Raw genomic sequence first — 23,310 nt, forward strand, 5'->3', positions numbered from 1 at the left:
ACTACAAGATTTATGCGAAAGTTTTAACTGTCCGTTTGAAGCCTGCCGCTACATCCGTCATTCACGATTCCCAAACCTACGCGCTACCCAAGCGTTCAATATACGACACGTTATCTGTTCTTCGAGATCTCATAACTCTCGCCAATAGCCTAGATGAGCCGCTCGCCATCGTCAACATTGACTTCGAGAAGGCTTTTGATCGGGTCGGCCACGAATATCTTTTTCGTATGCTCTCTCGTTTCGGCTTTACGGAGTCCTTCGTCGACTCATTACGCGTGATCTACACCAACGTGGTTTTCCGCGTTCGTTTTAATAACGCTCTTACAGATTTAATCCCTTTTCATCGAGGCATTCGCCATGGATGTCCGCTCTCGGGAGTGCTTTTCGCTCTTGCACTCGAACCACTCATGTGCCTCCTTCGTCAACGAATCGGGCAACGCATCGGACCCGCGCACCATCGAATCACTAACGGTACCTTCGCCGACGATTTCAACTCATTTCTGCGTAATAACTCTGAATTCGACATTCTCCAACGGTGCCTTAACCAATACAGTGACGCTTCGGGAGCCGTCATTAACCCCATGAAGTCTTTCACACTTTGGTCTGGCTCGTGGAAAGGCCGCGCCGACACGCCACTCGGCATCCCTTCTCGTTCGGACGGAGGTCTTTTTCTCGGCACTTTCTTGGGTAACTCCAAGACTTTCGACGCCCAGAACTGGCCCGACCTCCTTGTTCGTCTACGGAACGTCTTAGGACGCTGGATCAAACATCGCCACTTGTGTTCCCTCGAAGGGAGGACTCTAATCGCCAACTCTCTAGCTGCGAGCGTCTTGTGGCATAGACTCAAAGTGCTACAGCCACCCGCCGATTTCCTCAATGCTGCTCAAAGGTTGCTGGTCAATTTCCTTTGGGACGGCACTCACTGGGTCCCCAACACTACGCTCTATCTTGGTAAACGTGACGGTGGCCTCGGCCTCGTTGACGTTGCTGCAAAGATTAAGGCTTTCTGCGTCGTCGAGGCGTTCTCTCTCGCTAACGGTCCGAGTGCTACGATGCCGCGGGCGCTGATGGCCACGGCCGTTCTCCGCGAGTGCATTCCGGCCTTTGGGTCCCTCAATGATCAACTACTTCGAACGGTTTTTATAACTCGGTTTACCTCGGCTGGCACTCCTCCGCTGTACAGTACTCGCCATCTGAGGTCACTTGCGACACGCTCAAGTCCCTTCCGCTTTTCGACTCTCCATTCGTTAAATCGGTCCATAGCTTTTTTGTCCGTGCGGGTCGTGTTCGTCTCTCGGATTTTCTGCACCAACGCGATGGTTCTTGGGTTACGCCCCACACCGTGTTTCGTGACTCTTGGCCCTCTCGCGGAACGCTGTTAGCCTTTCGGGGCATCCACGCTGCCGCCACTCGTTCGTTTCCGGGTGTGTTCGACTCAACCGGCTTGACTCGTACTTTCCAGTTCGGTACATCCCCGACTCACAAATTCTTTCTTGAAAGCTCCTCGTGTCGGGGTATCTCTCGATTTTCCCTCGACGACGACGTCACTACAAGGACAATCTACCAAGGTCTGGTGTCGAAAACCTACTCAGTTTTACGTCCCGTCACTGTCGGCCCCTTATCTACTCCGGAAGTGAGGGCTTCGTGGCGTGTCTCAAAACTATCGCCTTTCACGACAAAATTAGAGAACGGTGTGCAGTGGCATGCGCTTCACGGTGCACTCGCCAACCCTTCACGCCTGTTTAATTTCGTCTTGGAAGTCCTCGAGCCGCACTGTCCTTTTTGCCCTGCAGTTTTATTCACATGTACTTTGATTGCCCCATTGTCTCTCTAGTCCTCGCAGGTCTCTTGGACTGGATTCAGTGTCATAACGGTCACACGCACACTCGCGTTGAAGCGTTTTATCTGGTAAGCACCCCTGGTAATCATTGCTTCTGTAACCTGGTTTTCGTCATCTTTAAATGTATACTCCAAGATCGCTACTATAATCTAGCCAAAATAAACTTCTCCGTCCTAAACTGTAATTTTTTCACACGTTGGTTGCAGAATCGAGTAAAAATCCGGGTGCTTGCCAGGTACCGTGCGTCTATGGCCTACGCCACTCAAACGGACACTGTCGACAATTTTAATTCCCTTTGGAGTGTCCCAAAGATGTCGGAAAAGGATATGTTTATTTTTGTAAAACAATTTTAAATACTGCTTTCTATTAACTAGACTGTAAAGTTCCTCTTTTATGTATTTGGACGCCAATAAAGGCCATTTTTGAAACAAAAACTCTCTCTCTTTCTTGGACACCAGTTTCAATCCGAAAGAAAAAAATAAAGGGAGCATTTTAAAATTCTTCCCAACTATTAATACTAAAATTGTTTTGAATGTATGTATAATTTGAATGTTACACCAATCAAAAACCCAGAAAGTGATTGGTCGGTCAGGAAGTCCAATAATTCGGTAAGGGCATTAATTATCCCCGTGAAACTCATTTTAACTGTCTGTCGGGGTCCGGGACAAAATCGTGATTCTTTCTGGCAAAAACAATGATATTGCGAAAAGGGGAGCAGGAAATTTAATGTAGTAATCTCGGACATGCAAACTTCCGCGTGAATAGGGGGTCCATCCAAAAAAGAAGAGCAAACAAAGAGAACACAACTGAGACCATGGAATTTCCTGTTAAATCTGAGAGTCCTGTCGCGGACGCCATATATAACCCTCGACGGTCGGCGCGTTTTGGTGATTAGATGGCAAGTAATCAAATGATGTTAATAGTCCGGTGTTATACGCTCCCACCGAAAATGATTAGAAAAGGGGAAAGGGTAAGGGGAGGTTGTGGAATCTCAGACCGAAAAACAGTATGATCTCAATAAAAATTCTTTTTATTAATCCTTTTTAACAAAAATGAACTCTTAAAAGTAATAGGGGGACATGAATCAACATTATAAAATAACATATAATAAGGCGAGGAGACTTAGGGTTTTAAACGGGACTTACTATCTCGTCTTTTCGGGTGTTTTCTAGTATGGTATTCTCTTCGGGACTCCACAGGAAAATGTGGGTTTTACTAGGGGGTCTACGCTATCTCCCGGTATTGGTTATTAGGAGGAAACTCTAGATTTGGGGCGAATTTTGTCAGTTTGAGGGTGGGTGACTTAACTTGACTCGTTCAAACGCACGCGGAAGGGTTGCATGTTCCCCGAACGGCAAGGGATGAATCCAGGCAGCAGATCGCAGCGGCTCCCAGAGCAATCTTTCTCTCCTGATTCACAATGCGTCGCTTGGCTTGAAGTTGCAATGGAAGGCTGGGGACTCTTTCTCTGGAATTTGACGACTGTGCTGTATTCTCTTCGGTTTTTGAGGTTCCGGGTTACGGGATTTCCGGATTACGCAAATTGGCTCCCAGCAGTCTTCGTCGGGATAACTCTTTCGGACCTGAACGGGACTCTCGAACTCTGGATTGGATTTACGTCTCTCGCTCTATTGGGATTTTGGATTAGCCTTCTTCCTGGATTCATTGATTTTAGTAGCTGGATACGTCTGGGGACTCACTGAAGGTCGTTATTTATGAATGTTAAATGATAGGGGACCGCATGATTTCATTTCGACTGCAAGTCTCTTGGAGTTCTCTTCTGGTTTCGAGGGTGCGGGATCTTTTTTATACTCTCGGTCACCCATATCTTAATGATGGTGCTCTTTTTGGGCATTGGCTCCCTAGGACTTAGGGGGAGACCTTACGCCTTTGATTATGCTTTTTGGGGGTCTACGTGACTTGACGAATTTGAGATCGTTGGGGAGTTAGGGGTCCTTTCATCCTATCGCGTCTTTGGTAACCTAAGCCTAGTTGCTGAGGGATCCAATGCAGGATTTATACTATGACTATTTTGACAAGTTTATCTCAAACTGACAATAAAACTCTCCTCCTCGTCTATTCTATTGAATTAATTATTTAATATTTGACTAAAATTTAATGGGGATCACACTTAAATTACATTTCTAATCTGGGGCCATCAGGTCATATAGTTCCTTAGGGACTTTATATTTTAGAAATTACTAAGGGGCCAACCGTTATTATATACATGACTTAAACTTAAAGACTATATAGTTATTCTTCATTTGACTTTTTACTATTTTATTTTTAAATCTCATAAAATAGTAAAAGGTCAAATTGGGGTATTTTAATAATTTTGTTAAATAATTATATCATTGATAAGTAAAGGGTCCATTCAAATTGCGCTGCCGCATGACAACACTGCTAAAGGTAGCCTTAAGTTAATTTCTAACTTAAAATAGTTAACGTTTGATAGATTTAGATATTTCAATATTATACCTGGTTTACTTTTAAAAATAGAATTATTGCATAGGAAAATAATTTATTATAGCGATATTATGTTAGTTACGTCAGCTTAACCTTAAACACATACTGACGAAAAGTTCGAGGGACATTCATAAAGACTTACTTCGCATACCGGATTTCAAAACAAGATGAGGAGTACGCAAAACCTAGAAACACTCGGGGACTTTACATAAAATATAAAATGGAATGAAAATCAAAAAATATTACATAGCAAGACAAGGGCGCACCACTGAGGCGGTTACATTGTGAAACGTTCTATAGGTATTTTTAGTGATATTTTTTTTTACAAAAGTGACTTTGGAATATTAAGCCTTGGAAAAATTAATGTATATTTAATCCATATTTGAGAAAATAAAATCAAAGTTGAATTATGGCTATTCCATTACTTAACTACGAATGAATCACTATCTTGAACAAATAGTCGACATTAGTCGACATAAATATTGTCTACGCCACTGCCTCACAGAACGAAGGGGAGAACGAGTCAGTGGCTCAATGAAGGGGAATGGATATCCAAAGCAAAGAGTGCGATCAAATGATGGTTTATAGAGAACAGGTCATTGAATAAGAGCCCTATTGAAAAGTAATGTCCTAATTTTATCTCATTCTTCAACCAAAGTGTCAAAAGAACATACCGTTTTAAATGCAAATACAAGTTTGTGCTGTAAATATTGTACTTCTGCAATGAACCTCAAGCCACATCATCTCAGCGATTTTAAGCATTTGATTTAAAATGGTACTCCTTTACACAGCGAATAACAGTTTAATTACGAAACATATTTTACATTCACAGTTATTAAAATATATTTTTTCCAATTTCTCTTTGAAAACAGTGTTCTTATTCAAATTATTATTTAATTTTTATTCAATAAATAAACAATGTTTTTTGGGCTGGAGGAGAGACTTTCCCTTTAAAGAAAATAATCGATATAGGTACGAGCATAAGTAACATTAAGAAATACGTATGATACTCCCTTTACAGCCGACGCAATTTTTTTAATGCCCGTGAACATTTAAATCAGCTCTCAGTAAGCTATTCAAGTCAATGCATGTTGAAAATTTAAACGCGCTTAGAGCTTCAAATAACGTTTATTCGGTAAATTATTGGATATGTAGTTATTTTCGAAAAGTAACGCCAATTCATTTTTGCAGGATTCAAATTTGACTTGGTATACTTCTAATCCGGACTTCACGCCATGTTTCCAACGAACCGTTCTGGTTTGGGTTCCTTGCGCATTTCTGTGGATTTTCCTTCTCCCGGAAATTCAATCGTTCAGGCGATCGGAAAGAATTCATATTCCATGGACATTTCTGAATATTACTAAAATAGTAAGTGGTGCGTTTTTCCTAAGTATGGTTGAACTGCTTTACAGATAATTCCTAATGTTAAAGGTAATGATTTGTGTTTTGAGTGTAAAATCTTAATATTAAATAGAATTTGTTGGTGGTGCAGAGGACTCGTTAAATACGCTTTTATTATTAAATCAAATCAGCATACGCTTGGGCGCTATAAACCCGGAAAAAGGCGATAATTATCTAGGGTACCACAATAAAATATTTTCGTTTTAAAGTTTCACGCTAATCTTAAATTGGGATTGGTAACGACTTTCAACCGATCAGCTTTTCCATGATAAAGATTGATACATTGTGTATAAAGGCGGGTTTATAAAGGAGCGAGAAAATCCAAAGAAGCTTGTGCATGAAGCCGAAAGCTGATCGACGCTATCGGAAAAAGCTTTCGGAATCTGCCTCTGCACCGTAAGCTACTGTTTACAAAAGCGCTTGTCGTGCTGAGCCCGTTGCTCAACTTGACGTGATCACGTGGTTTTTTTTAGTATAAATGGCGGCTACAAAAAAGTCGAAAAATTGTGGTGCTGAATGCAGTTTTTTATTATTGCTTCAAAAACGAAAATTGTGAATTTTTAAAAAGATAAATAAATAAAATTTAAAAAAAAACAATAATTCCACGAAGATCATAGAACGGGTTGCCTTATTATTGGTTAAATACGACCACGTGATTACAAGCGATAGCCGAGAACCTAGAAAAACACGCGAGAATATCAAACGGAGTTTGATGCCGCCAGCGTCGGAATTCGGCGTAAGCTGTCTGCTACAGCAAGTAGGAAATCGGCTCTCACTTCTTTGTAAACGCTTACGCGGGAGCCGACGTTGACGAAAAAGTTTCAGTTTCTACAAAAAGCTTCAGCTTTTCGCTTGCTTATAAACCCGCCTTAATGCTTCAAACTTAATTTAGCTTATTTCAATAAATAACATGTTTTTAAAGGGTTTCCTACATTTTCAGCAATCTACCTTATATTGTACTTTTAATGACGCCTGTAGCCATGAAAGCCAAATAGAAAGGCAAAGCGCAAATTGTTTGAAGGTGAATTCCAGTGGTGTCGTGCGGACCTTTTTGGGTGTGGCCATGGTTGGTATTTACCACCCCCTCATCAAACAAATTTACCAAGGTCAACTCAAAAATTAAAAGTAAACCCTTCAAAAATAAACAATTACAAATGGTTAAGGATAATAAGTTAATATAGACTTTCAAGTGTATACCAATATCTTTCCACAACTACCTTGCCAATCAGTGGTGATGATGTCTAGACATTCGTAAAAATAAATAAAACAATGGTGATGGGACCGTTCAATTTAATAAGAAAAAAAAACAGCTATAATAGAAATCGTTTCCACACTCATGCAGCTAAAGTCACAAAGATTTTGTCGCTCACTCGGACAAAAAGATAATCATAATATAAATTATGCGTCCCCATAGTTAAACTACAAAATGCATAACACAAACTTCCATCGGGGGTCCGAGATTACGCTTCCGTCATAAAATGTTGGCCCAAAACAGCCCCCCAAACATAGTACGGATTTCTGGAAAAAAAGCTCTTTGATTGCCAGCCTTTTCATTTACGCGACGAGGGCGTTCAAAGTCTAAATAGCCGTTTACGAGAAACACATTTAATGGGCTTAAGAATGCTTATGCTCACTAAACTGATAAAGCTAAACTTAAAAATGAGGTCTTTATGACCATTGACCACCATGTGCTAGAAAAGTGGAAATCAATGTGGAATTAGACCGTTGATAACATAACTAATCAGTTTTGGTATTCATCGGTTGCATATACAGATTATCTAAGAAAGTTAATTTGACTTACAGCTCATTTGATCATGTCTTCACATTCAATTTGTTCTTAACTGGTTCAGTATTATCTCGATTAACCATATTGGTTCGGATTTGGTCCATTGGATCGTTTTCTAAGTGATTGACAAGGGGCCCTTTTGATCGATATGCATTTTATCCGTAATGTGGTTTCATTTTATCTACACATTTATTAAGATGACCTCCACTAGTTGGCCTCCTTGTTTTCCGGAAAATTTATATTTAAAAATTAATAATAATTTTAATAATAATAATAATCAGCTAGGCAAATACCCAAGGCACCACCTTAAGCTCAAGTCATCAAGTGACTTTTAAAGCCATTAATTCAGGTGACCGGGTTACAATGCGTAGGAGGGTGGTGGTAAGCCCTTCATGCCACGCGAGCCAACAGCTCCCTTCACTCACTATTACCGTTAACCTCTACAAGTTTTTTATGGAAGGGGAAACCGAAGAGCTCGGGGAGAACCCTTTAATCTTATGCACTCACAATGCGACAAAATGCGACTTAACCATTAACTAGATAAAATTAAATTGAAAGGGAGCGCTGAGTTAACGACAGCCCAAATAATTTCGTTAAACAACAAGGACACATTATCCTAGACAATACACATCTATGCGAAGAAATGTGACACATTTAATTTTGAATGCGAAAAAATAGTTTTTGAGAAATTAAGTGGAAAAAGAATGGGGCTAACTTAACGTTAGACCCCACAAAATAGTTAATTTATTTTTAATCATCCTTACTTTAATGAGACGTCCATTTAATCGAATTATAATTGATTGGCAAGGGGTCCTTTTGAGCGACCACTGAAAATCAGTTTCCACTAGATCCAAATGTTTATAATGAAAGCCCAAATGATCGACAAATCACGGATTAAATTTTTTTCAGTCTTCAAGGTCATCCAATTTTACAATTTTGAAAAACTCCCACCATTAATGAGTTTTTCTAGCAAATTTCGATGTTACACGAATTGGTTTCGAGTTATGTACGTTTTCTTTCAATTTTCATTTTAACGACCTTTGTGATTTTGAAAAACAGTTCCTCGATTTCCTATTGGTCAAATTCGATAATATCAAAGCTAATTAGACTTTAAATGTGACATGGAACACTTTTCTAATTGAAACCAACTTTCTAACAATCGCGTTAGTTTTTGGATGACCTTGAAGACATGGTTCAACGTCATTGAAATTTTAAAACTAACGACCCTCAATTCTGATGAGGATGTGTAGCAAATTTCAGAACTCTAACACGAGTATCTTTAGGGTTATCAAGTCCCGAACCTCGCTTTCGACACGTTATCAACTTAACGAACTTCTTGTTTTTCATCAAGCATTTCTCGGCTTCCTATTGGTCAAATCCAAGCAGGTCAAAGCTATTGGTACTTAGAAAGTCACGTGGAACACTTTTCAAATTGGAACTAACTTTGTAACACTTTTGGTTCTCGAGTTAGTTTTTGGATAACCTTGAAGAAATGGTTCAAGGTCATCGACATTTTCGCATTAGGTTTCCCCCTACATCTTGTATACGACTTGAAAATTTCAAAATCATACCTAAAACAGATTTTGCGATATTCACCCTGGTTCATTTTTTTGTGGACACCCTGTATAATAATAACAAAATAAAACAACAAAGTAATTCAAATACTTAGAAATCCAGAAGATCACATTCCATATACCCACGGTAATGAAAATTGTAATAGAAAAAAACCCCAAAAACACCTTACCGTTAACAATTCCCGGCTTACAACGTACACAAAAACACCCTTAACTGAATAGTAAGGCTTAAAATAGCGCATATCTCAAAATGAATAAAACCAACGAAAACACATTAATGAAAATGTGTAACACATTTAAAGCCGATAAGAAAACACGTAAAATAAATTACGAAGTTACGAGTAAAGTAAGCAAAACGAAAAAAAGCGCGTTGTATACCACTAGAAATTGTATTCATAAATGACCCTTAAAGGTTCATAAGTACCGATAGACAAAAACCTATCTAACAAGGAGACTACCCGAGGTGTAACCTATCGATTTTGTTTAAATTCAGGGATTAAGTTGACCTTCATGTAACTTAATAACCCCAAAGGGAAAAAATGCGATGGGCTTTAGTTTTACCATGGCAACCGAAAACGTTTTTGACAACTTATATATTATATTTCTCTATGTAAATTAACATGGAAAAATCGAAGATTCTAATTTAAGTATTTACCTGAAATAAAATATTTACCAAAATTAAAATAATTATCCAAATCTAAATACCCAAAATTGGACATTATTCAAAATTTCAAAGATTTTTTTTAAACAAGGGTGGTTAAATTTGGGAAAATATCTAATTTTGGGAAAATATCTAACTCTGGGTAAATATCTCATTTTGGGTAAATGTTTAATTTTTGGTAAATGTCTATTTTTGGGTAAATGTCCAATTTTGGGTAAATGTCCAATTTTGGGTAAATGTCCAATTTTGGGTAAATGTCTAATTTGGTGTAAATGTCTATTTTTGGGTAAATGTCTATTTTTGGGTAAATGTCTATTTTTGGGTAAATGTCTATTTTTGGGTAAATATCTAAATTTGGGTATTTAAATTTGGATAATTATTTTAATTTTGGTAAATATTTTAATTCAGGTAAATACTTAAATTGAATTTAGGTAAGAATTTAAATTCAGGTAAGTATTTAAATTTGAGTATGTATTTAAAATTAGGTATTTAAATTTGGGTAAATATTTTAATAGGGGTAAATATCAGAATTCGGGTAAATATCAGAATTAGGGTAAATATCTAAACTTTGGTGTAAACTTCTAAATTTGGAGTCACTCCACGACAAATCGACCAAATGTTTTGGAATTTCCCACCCTACCTTTTTTAATTTGGACAAAGATTAGTCTTAGGGTTATTCTGGTCTATAAAGCTGAATAAATTTGGGTAAAAATCTAAATTAAAATGGGTAAATGGGGTAAATTCATATGAGATGTCTAAATTTGGGTAGATTGATAAGGTACTGTAAATTGGGTAAATTCATATCTAATGTCTAAATAAGATATTTACCCTAAATTAAAGCGTTTCGAATTAAATAACCTGATAAAATTTCATACAATTTACAGTACCTGATAAATCTACCCAGATTTAGATATTTGATATGAATTTACCCATTTTACCCAATTTACCCATTTGAATTTAGATTTTTACCCAAATTTATTCGGCTTTATCGCCCAGAATAACCCTAGCTTATGACTAATTTTTATCCAAGTCTAAAATGGTAGGGTGGAAAATTCCAAAACATTGGGTCAATTTGTCGTGGAATGACCCCAAATTTAGAATTTTTCCAAAATTTAGAATTTTACCAAAATTAAGAATTTTACCAAAATTAAGAATTTTACCAAAATTTAGAATTTTACTAAAATTTAGAATTTTACCAAAATTAAGATATTTACCCAAATTTAAATATTTACCCAAATTTAAATACTTGCCCAAATTTAAATATTTACCCAAATTTAAATACTTTCCCAAATTTAAATACTTACCTAAATTCAATTTAAATATTTACCTTAATTAAAATATTTACCCAAAATAGGACATTTACCCAAATTTAGACATTTACCAAAATTTAGACATTTACTCAAAATTAGACATTTACTCAAAAATTTAAATTTACCAAAAATTAGACATTCACTTAAAATTAGACATTTACAAAAAATTAGACATTTACCCAAAATTAGAAATTTACCCAAAAATGGACATTTACCCAAAATACGACATTTACCCAAAATACGACATTAACCCAAAATACGACATTTACCCAAAATACGACATTTACCCAAAATTGAACATTTACCCAAAATTAGACATTTATCCAAAATTGGACATTTACCCAAAATTGGACATTTACCCAAAATTAAACATTTACCCAAAATTAGAAATTTACCCAAAAATGGACATTTACCCAAAATACGACATTTACCCAAAATACGACATTAACCCAAAATACGACATTTACCCAAAATACGACATTTACCCAAAATTGAACATTTACCCAAAATTAGACATTTATCCAAAATTGGACATTTACCCAAAATTAAACATTTTCCCAAAATTAGATATTTTCCCAAAATTAGATATTTTCCCAAAATTAGATATTTTCCCAAAATTAGATATTTTCCCAAAATTAGATATTTTCCCAAAATTAGATATTTTCCCAAAATTATATATTTTCCCAAAATTATATATTTTCCCAAAATTATATATTTTCCCAAAATTATATATTTTCCCAAAATTATATATTTTCCCAAAATTAGATATTTTCCCAAAATTAGATATTTTCCCAAAATTAGATATTTTCCCAAAATTAGATATTTTCCCAAAATTAGATATTTTCCCAAAATTAGATATTTTCCCAAAATTATATATTTTCCCAAAATTATATATTTTCCCAAAATTATATATTTTCCCAAAATTATATATTTTCCCAAAATTATATATTTTCCCAAAATTAGATATTTTCCCAAAATTAGATATTTTCCCAAAATTAGATATTTTCCCAAAATTAGATATTTTCCCAAAATTAGATATTTACCTAAATTTAACCACCCTTGTTTAAAAAAATCTTTGAAATTTTGAATAATTTCATAAGGAGGACCCTTAGAATCTTCGATTTTTCCATGTTAATTTACATAGATAAATATAATATTTAAGTTTGCAAAAACGTCTTCGGTTGCCATGGTGGAACTAAAGCCAATCGCATTTTTTCCCTTTGGGGTTTTTTAAGTTACATGAAGGTCTACTTAATCCCTGAATTTAATCAAAATCGATGAGTTACACCTCGGGTAGTCTCCTTGTAAGTGGACCAAACACGGGTTCTACGCTGCTGACTGCGCTTAAACAAGATTTGACCTTAATAATTCCATACGTATAAAATTTAAGACTTTAAAAACTATTAATATACTCTTCCGCTTAAGTTGAGTTTATAATTTTCAGTCACACGTAATATGAATCGTTAGTTCTGTGGTCGAACACCCGTTTGTCATGCAGGAGGGCTCGGGTTCGAAACCCGCCCGATGCATTCGCAAAATGATAGTATGACGTATACCGTGAACATTTGGTGGGAACCCGGCCATTTCGACGTTGAGACGTTAACCGTGACCCCCAGCACTCTGTCCGTCCCAAATGTCAAAGATTCGTCACGTACAATCGCAATTCGCAAAAGAAAATTTTACTACACCCAATAACCAAATTTTACTTGTATTTTTCCAACACTATGTAAAGTCGCATTAATCACTCCAATGTTTAAGGCAGGTGTTTCAATGCTGCTATCCAATTACAGACCGATTTCGGTATTTAACTGTTTACCGAAAATTATCAAAAAATGCATTAAATTCCAACATATTTAAATTTAACTTATTTTCAAAAATCAATTTGGATTTCAAAAAAGGTTAAGTATTAACGAAGCCTTATTTTAATTTTTTTTGTAAACGCACTGAACAGTAATACTAAAGTCTTTACTATTTTCCTGTATATGGCGAAGGCTTTCGACAACGTGAGTCACCAGCGAATGTTCGAAAACCTAGAGCGACTCGGTTTAAATGGACATGCTTTACAGTGGTTTAAAAGTTACCTTAATAACAGAAATGCTAGAGTAAAATAAAATATAATTGGTCTTATATTGAAATATACCACTTTGGCCTCCCTCAAGCGACATAACTATATTATTAACGATTTACCTAAACGGTTTTTTTAGAAAGTGGCATATCTGATCATACCGTTGCGCTCTAATATGTTGGGGTGGTGCTTACAACTGTCCTTTAAAGTTATTGAAGTGATATAAAAACGGTGTGTTATACTATGCCTAAGTAACCAATCTTTTATATGAAAATCTAAATATATTACCTTTAAAACAACTAAAAAAACCGTAAGCGAAAGTCATCATTATGCAAATTTTATTCACGCCGAGTCGACAAGATTTAAGACTCAGCTAAAAAGAAAAGTTCCGCTATGTAAAAAACAAAAACCCAAAGAAATGCTGAATTTTTAGGACCAACACCCTATAATAACTTAAATATTAAACTAAGAAACTAAGATACTTTTGAAAAATTTCGTAGAGCTATAAACGAACTTTTGAAGTCTCCTCTATACGTGAACGTTATTGGAAATCTAATTGTATAAAGTGAAACTAATCAAAGGACTTCCGCATATGATGTAATTACCGATAACTATAACTAGATTTAAATGTATATTATATATTAACATTTGTTATAAAACCCCTCCTAAAAACAAACATTGTGCTTAGTTAAGAGGGGTCACACGCTAATTAATTTTTTATTGTATTTATTGAATAATGTTTAGTGAGATATATTAAAAAAATTCACGTCGATCAAAAGAACGCCTTGTCAATCATTTGTAAGTCAATCAAAAGTCGCATGATGACTTAGGCCTAAGGTGGTGCCTTGGGTATTAGCCTAGCTGATTATTATTTAATACACTCAATGCAACCTGAATTTTTAACGTTTGGCTATTGATGTACTTCACCGTGGATGACCAAGAGCTCCACATGAAGTGGTCTTCCTAAAAGCGCCATCGTTGGCCTGAACAACTAATTAACGTCAAAAAGACCAACTACTTTTGTTTGGAAAGAAAATTTTATTTGAAATTGTACACTCTGTTAAATAAGTCTTCGGCCGTTGGGGTTTTGGCACTTATTTGCGATTATCTCAAAAACTATGAATGATAGTAAGTTGAAAACAATTTTATTTTTAATATTTTACTAATATCTTTCATATTAACGTGTAGCATTTCCATATCCGCCGGAAACGCCAAATATCGTTTTTGACAACTTTTTTAATAATGATGTTACGCCCCTGAAACCGGCATTTTTGGATTCACAAGGGTCGATTCATATTTAGAAAGTGCCATTGTTATCCGGCTACGTCGAACGGCTGCTAAGATATGGCCTATCGAAAATTCGGGTCTCATTCGGAAAATTCTAAAATGCCTAATTAATCAATATTATTAATCCGGCATATAACCACAACGTTCCAACAACTCGTTAAATCAATATATATATGCTTATTGTGTTACCCGCAATGAAACGACGAAAGTTGTTTTTACCTCAACAATGAGATATTATTTCTCGGTCGCCTCGAGCATTTTAGAATTTTCCGAATGAGACCCGAATTTTCGATAGGCCATATCTTAGCAGCCGTTCGACGTAGCCAGATAACAATGGCACTTTCTAAATATGAATTGACCCTTGTGAATCCAAAAATGCAGATTTCAGGGGCGTAACATCATTATTAAAAAATTTGTCAAAAACGATATTTGGCGTTTCCGGCGGATATGGAAATGCTACACGTTAATCAAGACATAGATATGAAAGATATTAGTAAAATATTAAAAATAAAATTGTTTTCAACTTACTATCATTCATAGTTTTTGAGATAATCGCAAATAAGTGCCAAAACCCCAACGGCCGAAGACTTATTTAACAGAGTGTACGTGGTACCTTAGCTGAAATGCTTTTAGGTGAAAAAAAAACCACTTAGCACTCATTAGGTGGGCAAAAAGTTTATTCAGGACACATTAACAATAAATTTATAATTGACGAGGAATCGTTGAACGCTTTCCTTAAAAACCTTCTTGGCATTCTCGTAATTTTATCTTTTAATTAAATATAGATTGCAAATGTTGCACTTTTAGTCGTTAATGTGCTGAAAATAGCCTACCACGTTTACCAGAAGCAGCCTTTCCTGATATATTGTCTTCCTTCATTAATCAAACTTTTGACAGAAGTAAGTTATTAATTTTGGTTCGGAATAAGCAAAATTTCAATTCAATGCAATTATGATTAAATAAAAAGAAAACAGTGCTTCACTGGAGCAGGAGAAATAATTTTTAAGTTCCTGGCATTTTACAGAAAATAATTAATAGTTATTTGAGATTGGAATAAAAAGTCATATTTTCAAAATTGTGTTGTAGTTCATCCAATTGCAATGCATGAATTGGTTTTATTCGATGCAAACCAAATTTTGATCAAACTCGTGGTGTCGTGATTAAAACCGTTATTATTTGCAATATTTATTATTTTTGAAATAATATGAAAAAATCGCTTGATAGTCCGTTTTCATCATTGGAGAAAGAAATTTTAACTAAAATTTAAGTTAAACAGTCTTTCTGTAGTTGACTTGTTTTCATGTTTGTCTTTTACCCTTAAGTTCTCACAGACGGGGTTTGCGGTCAGAAAAATGCTTAAATCTGTTCAGAAATTTGCTTTTAGTTGAAATATATCTTTTATTTATATTGAATTGTATGACACTTATACTTTTTTTTTTCGTTTTAGGGTTTAGCATTGTCTCTCGTGTTATCGGGGCGTGTGCGTGGCATTCGACGCTCAGGGCTTCTATTTGTATATTGGGGTCTCTCAACATTGACCGGGATAATTTCAATCAGATCAATCATTTCCTCAACGTTAAATGAGGTAGGGCTATTTTCTGATTATTGACAAAACGCAACATTTTCATTATTATCATAGCAACATGAGTATAGCCATAGCAACTTTAGACCGTCTTTGCAGAACAGCTAATCAAATGTTTAAAAAGTTTAAATTTTTATCTGGCTCACTTGTACACAGATATAATTCGTGATTATTAATAAAACACATTCAAAATTTTGTTAAAAGCATTCATTTATTACAGCAGCAGAGGTTAACAAAATTTTAAGCGAAAATTAAACTTTAATCATTTACATTTTTCTTTTGATAAATACAACGAATGACAACAAGGGAATTTCGAATAAAACAAAAACTCAAGGAAATTAAAACCAGTGACAAAATTTAAATTGCAATACGTAGTCACTTATCATATAAGGGTTGACAAATTTTTTAAAGATAAGACACTGTTCAGGCAGAAGCTCACTTAGATGATTTAGCAACAGGCTTTGGGAGCTCATTTTTCTAAAAAAAATTATTAACGTAATTATCTTTCATGGCTAGGAAAATTAATCAAACGTATTGCCACATGACTTTGTTACGGGGACATTTGAAAAAATGTGGAAGTTAGATTTTAAAATAATGAAATTGAAATTTAGAGGAAACCCGTGTACACCGGTAAAATATGGCCAATTTAATGAACCCTAATCAAAAGAAAAAAGGGTCAAATTTCAAATATCACAGCCTGAAACTGGTCCTACTGATGGAACCTCGTTATTTTACTTCGAAAATTCTAAGCAAGTGTGTTTAACAGGGTTCGTTAAAAATTTCCACAATCAAATTTTCTTTGACCATTAATTTTGTAGAATAAATTAGTAGTTTGAGGTAAAATCTTGAAAAATATTTATGATGTATTTTAAATTTATCTTTAAAAAATTTATTTCCCTGATTTTATTAGGTCATTTTCAAATTCCCTTGATTTTCCCTAACCTTTTGGAATCAATTTCTAATTATCTGACTTTTCCCTGACCGTTTTTAATCCTTTTCAAATTCCCTTATATTTTGGGGTAATTTAAAAATTCCCGACTTTTCCAGATTTTCCAAGTCGTGTAAAAACCCTGTTAAAAGGTTCGATGCTGCGGTTAATATATTAGGTTTTACGTCGTTGGCTTCCTATATTGCGCGTGTTTTTCGCCTATCGGACACCCTATCGCTAAACGTGGGGTGGCGGAGTTGTAAGCACTCTCGCCTCGTAACAAGAGAAACCGAGTTCGATCCCATCTTGTGGCACTGGGTGATCACTCGTAACCACTCCTTCTGCATTGAGTTTGTAAGTTCTCTCCCTGCTGGTAAGATAGGTTTTCCACCGAGTTCTTTGGTTTCGTTCTTTCCATAAAAACTGTCTGATATTAATAATAAGTGTAGGGAGCTGTTGGCTCGCTTGGCATTATATCCCAGTTACCTCGGATAAAGGCGTTAAGAGTAGCTCCATTACTTGGGCCTAAGGTGTTTGTCTTGGTATTAAGCTAGCTAATTATAATTATTGTTATTGGCTTAAAGCGTATGTGGGCTTCGATTTTTTTTAAATGTTAGCTTTAACTTCTTTAAAACTGCTCATTTTAATTCGGTCAACTGCACTAAAGAATTTACACGGTAAAATACATTAGATAATGTAGTTACTCTTGAGGGCTTTCCACCACCCTCATACGCAATTTCATACGGCCACCGGGAACTGGCTTCACAAGTCATAGTTAATTGAGGTTCGTTCCAGAGACATTTTCAAAAGTTAGCAAGACGGGTTTCAGAGTAATTTTAACGAGCCTTTGTCAAATCCCTCTCTCGTTATTGATTTTCAGAGCGAAAGATGTTTAACATTTTAGATATAAAGCGAGTTTTTAATTATATGTTTTTATTCTTTTTATATTTTATATTAAAATTCATATTTTCCATTACATTACATATTTTTATATCAATTTTACATTTGAATTATTTACAATGTGAAAAATAAAAGTAAATCTGGGCAATAATGTGAGCAAAAGCAAAATAAATTCAGTGGTTGGGAAGTAGAAGCTCAGCAACTCTTGTAGCAGGACTAGAGGCCAGATTTGGGTTAGTTAACTGGGAAACGGGGAAAGGGGAAAATATGAGATCCCCTTTACGAAAGGAAAGCTTGGGACGAAATTGCGAAGGAAGTTTCGGCAGTCGGAATGGGTGTGATAAGAACAGGCCCTTAATTAAGAACCAAATGATCTGGTTTCAAAAGTGAAGTGAAGAAGACGGCACAAAACAATATTAGGTCAACAAAAGCGACTGGGAGTGATCCAGTTACTTAGGATGAGCTGGCACTACTTGCGGTTAGGATGGTGAAGCTGCTTGGTGAATCTGCGATTCTCGTTATAGCAGGTGTTGACAATCGCATTGATACAACAGCAATGAAGAAACCGTTACATCAAACTGTACTTCATTTACCTAAAATATAAAATTTGAATTTTAATTTTATATATACCAAACCGCTTACCTTCTACAAGCGCCAGCAGTTTTCACACACTACCAGCATCAACAAATGATGTTGTTATTGGTATGCCATGCTAAGTCTGGGGCGTTTTAACGTTACTCATATGAGTAAACCACTCTTAAATTGGCTAAAATGAGAAATTGATTATTATTTCTAGAAAGTAGAGGGTAAAATTATTTAATTGAAATGTAATTAAGCTTGCCATATTGATGACAACATATTGGCAAAAAAAAAACAGATTTACCACGCAAGATATTGTAAAATTAAATGATTATATTTAGAAAGACTCGGTTTAGATATACTACTTACTAGCAGATAAAGATCAGTTACATTTTTTAATCAGACCCAAGGGCTTAAAACCCACTTCCAGATCCGATTCGCCTGAGCCAAAGGTAGAAGAAAAATTCTAAAGCAGTATTGTTAACTTTGCTCTTTTCCTAGATTCCCTCAAAACCGATTCACATAAATTAACATATAAAAAATAATTTGGTGATAAAAGAAGCCATTAAAATATCATACATAACCTGTGACCTCCGAACATATTGCTACTATAGTCGGGGCCATAGTGTAGTAAAATATGAACAACGATTGTATGGGATTTAGGAAATTATTTCCTAACGAAATGGAAGCCCAAAGAGAACAAATTGCTCAATTTTTTCTTGCCTTTTCGAGTCATTATAACAAAACCAATAATATTCTGGTGGCTATACACAACTCTCCTGTTCGGGCTGAAAGGGCTATAGTGCTGGCGTTGTTGTCAAAAAAGGGCTCCGCTTTGATGCTCTGTAAAAAGCGATTTAACTCTAGACTATAATAGAAGGGTCATTAACAAAAAAATAAACCAATGTTACCACTTTGGGATGTCCGTTAAAGGGGGTAAAAATGGGGGATGAAATTTCACTTTTTGTAAAATTAATTTTTATTTCTTTTAAAGCAACTAATTAACAAAGCTTCTAACCGCCTCGTAACTTCCCGGGTTGTTATTATTTAGTTTCCATCCTGAGCTTTCTGGAAGTGATAAGCGCGGGTGATTGACTCGCGAACCTTTCCAAACGCAGCACAGTAATGCGCTTCTAATATATGAAGTTTCATTGCGCCCCTGGTAGGGGGAAGGTTTTCACCGTGAAAACTACGCGAAGAATAAAGCTGCCAAAGTAGCATTTCGTGGGTCTCAGCCTGCTTCTTCGGGCTGTACAGTGAGCATACATATTTCAAAAGATTGTCCTCGATTGCTTGGTTCGGTAGCGTTTCCGGCTCTCCCAAAGAAGAAAAGGCTTTCAAGATGGAATCATTGCTGTTCAGTAATACTTTGAAAGACTTCTCTTTGGAATATCCAAAATTTTTTTCCGTTATATTCGATCCTGTAAATGTATGGTAACCAAGTATTGCCCGTGCCCGATCTTCTCCTAGGGCGCTATACATGGAAGCGACATTTAGTTTGGTGTCACCCTTTTTTAAGAACAATGTGGTCTTAGGTAATAGCGGGGGGAAATATATAAGAAGAGGCAAAACATCGGTGTCCGGAGATTCGACAAAGATATTGGCTGTTTTCTTAACATAGATAGCGTGTAATACTAGTAGAGTGTCGGCTTCTTCGTGCGAGTGTTCTTCGATATGTGGGTCGACAGGGTCTTGGTAACAGAGCCATACGTAACAAAAAACATTGTTAATTTATTCGACGGACTGCCACTGTGTGCTAATATATAATATCCCAAGTATCTTGTTAGCTCTGCTTTCGTTTTAATTGAAGGCAACAACTCCTTGAGAGGAACGTGAGTGTCATTAGTCCTGCCGTTGATGTGATAATAGTTCGAGCTATTATTTGTGCGTTTATTTCTTGTTTGTGTTTTGAGGGACCCATCCTTGTAGGTATCAAAAACCATGAAATGGCCATCTTCTGTATTGTGAGAGTAAATAAGTTTCCTAAATCTTCGCAGGTTTTAATTTGTTATTTTTTTTTAAATTGACTGCACTAATTCGAGGGTGCGACCGTCAGTAGTAGGGTTCTGCTACCCATGCTGGTTTTGCAGACGCTGGCGTAGGGCATTATGATGACGGACCTCCGGTGGTGTGGTTTCAATCTTACCGGTACACCGGGCTATAAATCTGATGCATGCCATACCATCAATAAGCAGGACGTTAAGCGACCCTATCTCGGAATCGTTCATCTCAGAGTATCCGTATAGCTTCCTTTTTGCAAGTGAATTAATTTCCTCCGCAGTGGCAAAGCTTAGGGTTATTAAGTCATTTTCAAGCTTAAAATGGTTAGTTTTTCAATCTGGCTTTGTCAGTTGGTAAGATTAACAATCCATCTCCGGAGAAAAGCCCTCTTGAACCATCTTTTGAAATATGTATGATCACTGTACAGCCCGATGAAGTAGGCTGAGACGCACGAAATGCTACGTTTTCAGCTTTATTCTTCACGTAGTTTTCACGGTGAAAACCTTCCCCCTACCAGGGGCGCATTGAAACTTCATATATTAGAAGCGCATTACCTGTGCTGCGTTTGGAAAGGTTCGCGAGAAAATCACCCGCGCGTATCACTTCCAGAAAGCTCAGGATGGAAACTAAATAATAACAACCCGGGAAGTTACGAGGCGGTTAGAAGCTTCGAGTTACCGGCACCCGAAGCTATCTTAGAGCTTATAAAATGCGGGTGTAAAAGGGGCTGTAAAGGCAACTGTTCTTGTCGAAAAAATGACCTGCATTGCACAGACGCCTGCATTTGTGCTGATCATTGCCAAAATGTTCCAATATTGAATTTTGAGATATCTAACGACGAAGAAGAATAGATATTTTCTTGATGTTTCTCGACTTAAACAAATTTCCTTTTTTAAAGTGTTTTTCCCCCCCAAAATGATCACAATATATGTAAATAGTCAATCGCGTTACATACCTGATACAAATTAAAAATTACTTTATGTGATGTTAATTATTTTTTATTAATTTCTACATCTCGATTAGAATTGGTTATTTACTATATTTATTTGATACTGCATAATATAACTCAATAGTATTAAAAAAAGCTAAAACAAAATAAATTATTTATCATGAGTGGCGAAATTTATGATTTGAGGGGGTATCTTAAACAAATTCTAGAAACGTTATTAATAGGCCTAAAGAGTAATACCATATGTTTTTGAAAGCTTCAAAAACTATTTTAAGTAAATATTACAAGCATGTTTTTTTTTAAATATATATAATTGTCACCACCGGCCCTGAATGAGATTTAAGAAAAGGGGGGGGGTGAGAGGTATGACGCGCCCCTCCTAATCGACACCACTGAGCGATTTTAAAAAATTACCATGAATGCGCCACACGTTTAGTAAACAAATGCCATTTAGAACAAATTTCTTAGTTAATTAGTTGCTTTAAAAGAAATTGAAAACCATTTTCCTAAAAGTGAAATTTCATACCCCATTTTCACCCCCTTAAACGTACCTTTCAAAAAGGTAACATTGGTTTTATTTTTGTTAATAACCCTTTTATTATAATCTAGAGTTAAATCGCTTTTTACAGAGCATCAACGCGGAATTACAATTTCGCTTGTACTATTATTGAAATTTTATTTCCGTGATCTTCCCTTTATCAACTAATAAATAATAATAATAAAAATTATAAAATTTACCAGCAGTATGTCTACTCCTTTAAAATAAATTTAATGAGTAATACTTATTACCTTTTCACTAGCTTTCAGATGTAGAAACTTCCCACAACAGTGAAACTATTGCTTTAATAGCGTCAGCTGAACAAAGCTTTTGTTATTTCAAACCGGAGCTGTCTCAATCTTTATGCTTGTTTTTCTCTTAATATCAGTTTATTGGTAGTTTTTAATTTCATTTGAATATTTTTCAAAGGTGGTTATAGTCATTCTGTAATGTTTTACCTATAAAAGCAGTTTGGGGTTCACTAAACATTTCATTAAATATATAAGTTTTTTATAATTGGGTATCAAGTCAAAAAAATGTGTTCCCATTTTTCTTTAAATTATAACTTTAATAATAAATACATATTGAAATAATTTTTATTATAGTGGAGCACATGAAAAAAAACAAAGTGCAATAAAAAAATAATTTGACTCAACTTCTTTGTCGATAATCATTCGCCGTCTTTCCAAAACAAATACAGTATATGATATCGTTGATCTGCAATAAGATTACATTATAAATTAATTGCTCCAAAAGTGACATTGTAAATATATTAAAACGAAAAGGTCCTTTTTTCTTCGTTCTTCTTTTCGTTTTATTATTAGATAAAAGTAAGTCTAAAGGAATTCTTACCTGCGTAGCAGAATCTATGTGGCGTCCTTTCATTCGAGCCTTGGCCATTCTCATTTGTAGTTCATAAAACGCGGATTCTGGTTAATGTCAGATTGCTAGTGACAAAAAGCTTCTATAGTCAAATCATATTATTGGGTCACTCACAAGAAATGATTTTCAACAGCACATTTGTTTCGATATTGTTAACACCTTAATTTATCACGTTAGCTCGAAGAAACTCCTCCGCCATTTACCCAGAGCTCTCATCCAAAATACTAGCTTTTTGGCCAGTAGCGGCGACAGGATTTTTGGGGAGGCAGGCCAACCATTTGGAGGCCCCCCAAAATTATGTAGGCCCCCACCACAATTTTTTCAAATCCGTCGACGTGGATTATTTAATTTTTTTTAAGCAAGTGGTGCAATTATTGGGTAAAATGGGTACGCGACGACACAATTAGAACTAATAACTCTAAACAAATGAGTGTTTATTTACTTATTTTTACGACTGAATTCAAGTCTATCAACTTACATTCATTCCTTCGGTACTTCAAATGTACATCCCTTACATCAGATTTAACAACTTTACGAAAATGAATGTACCTAGGTACACTA

General features: G+C 35.7%; 1 protein-coding gene across 1 annotated transcript in view; it reads left to right on the forward strand.

Annotated features, from left to right (window-relative positions):
• LOC149962216 (ATP-binding cassette sub-family C member 3-like) overlaps positions 1–23,310 on the forward strand; it is a 46,347-nt gene that overhangs the window by 7,674 nt on the left and 15,363 nt on the right. The window contains exons 2-4 of the mRNA XM_090164434.1: positions 5,498–5,674; positions 15,176–15,289; positions 15,838–15,975. Coding sequence (XP_090020560.1) covers positions 5,498–5,674; positions 15,176–15,289; positions 15,838–15,975 — 429 coding nt within the window. The remainder of the gene's footprint in view (positions 1–5,497; positions 5,675–15,175; positions 15,290–15,837; positions 15,976–23,310) is intronic.

Source organism: Leiobunum rupestre, chromosome 1 (assembly GCF_980474605.1).
Source record: "Leiobunum rupestre chromosome 1, qqLeiRupe1.1.hap1, whole genome shotgun sequence".
Classification (NCBI taxonomy): Eukaryota; Metazoa; Arthropoda; class Arachnida; order Opiliones; family Sclerosomatidae; genus Leiobunum; species Leiobunum rupestre.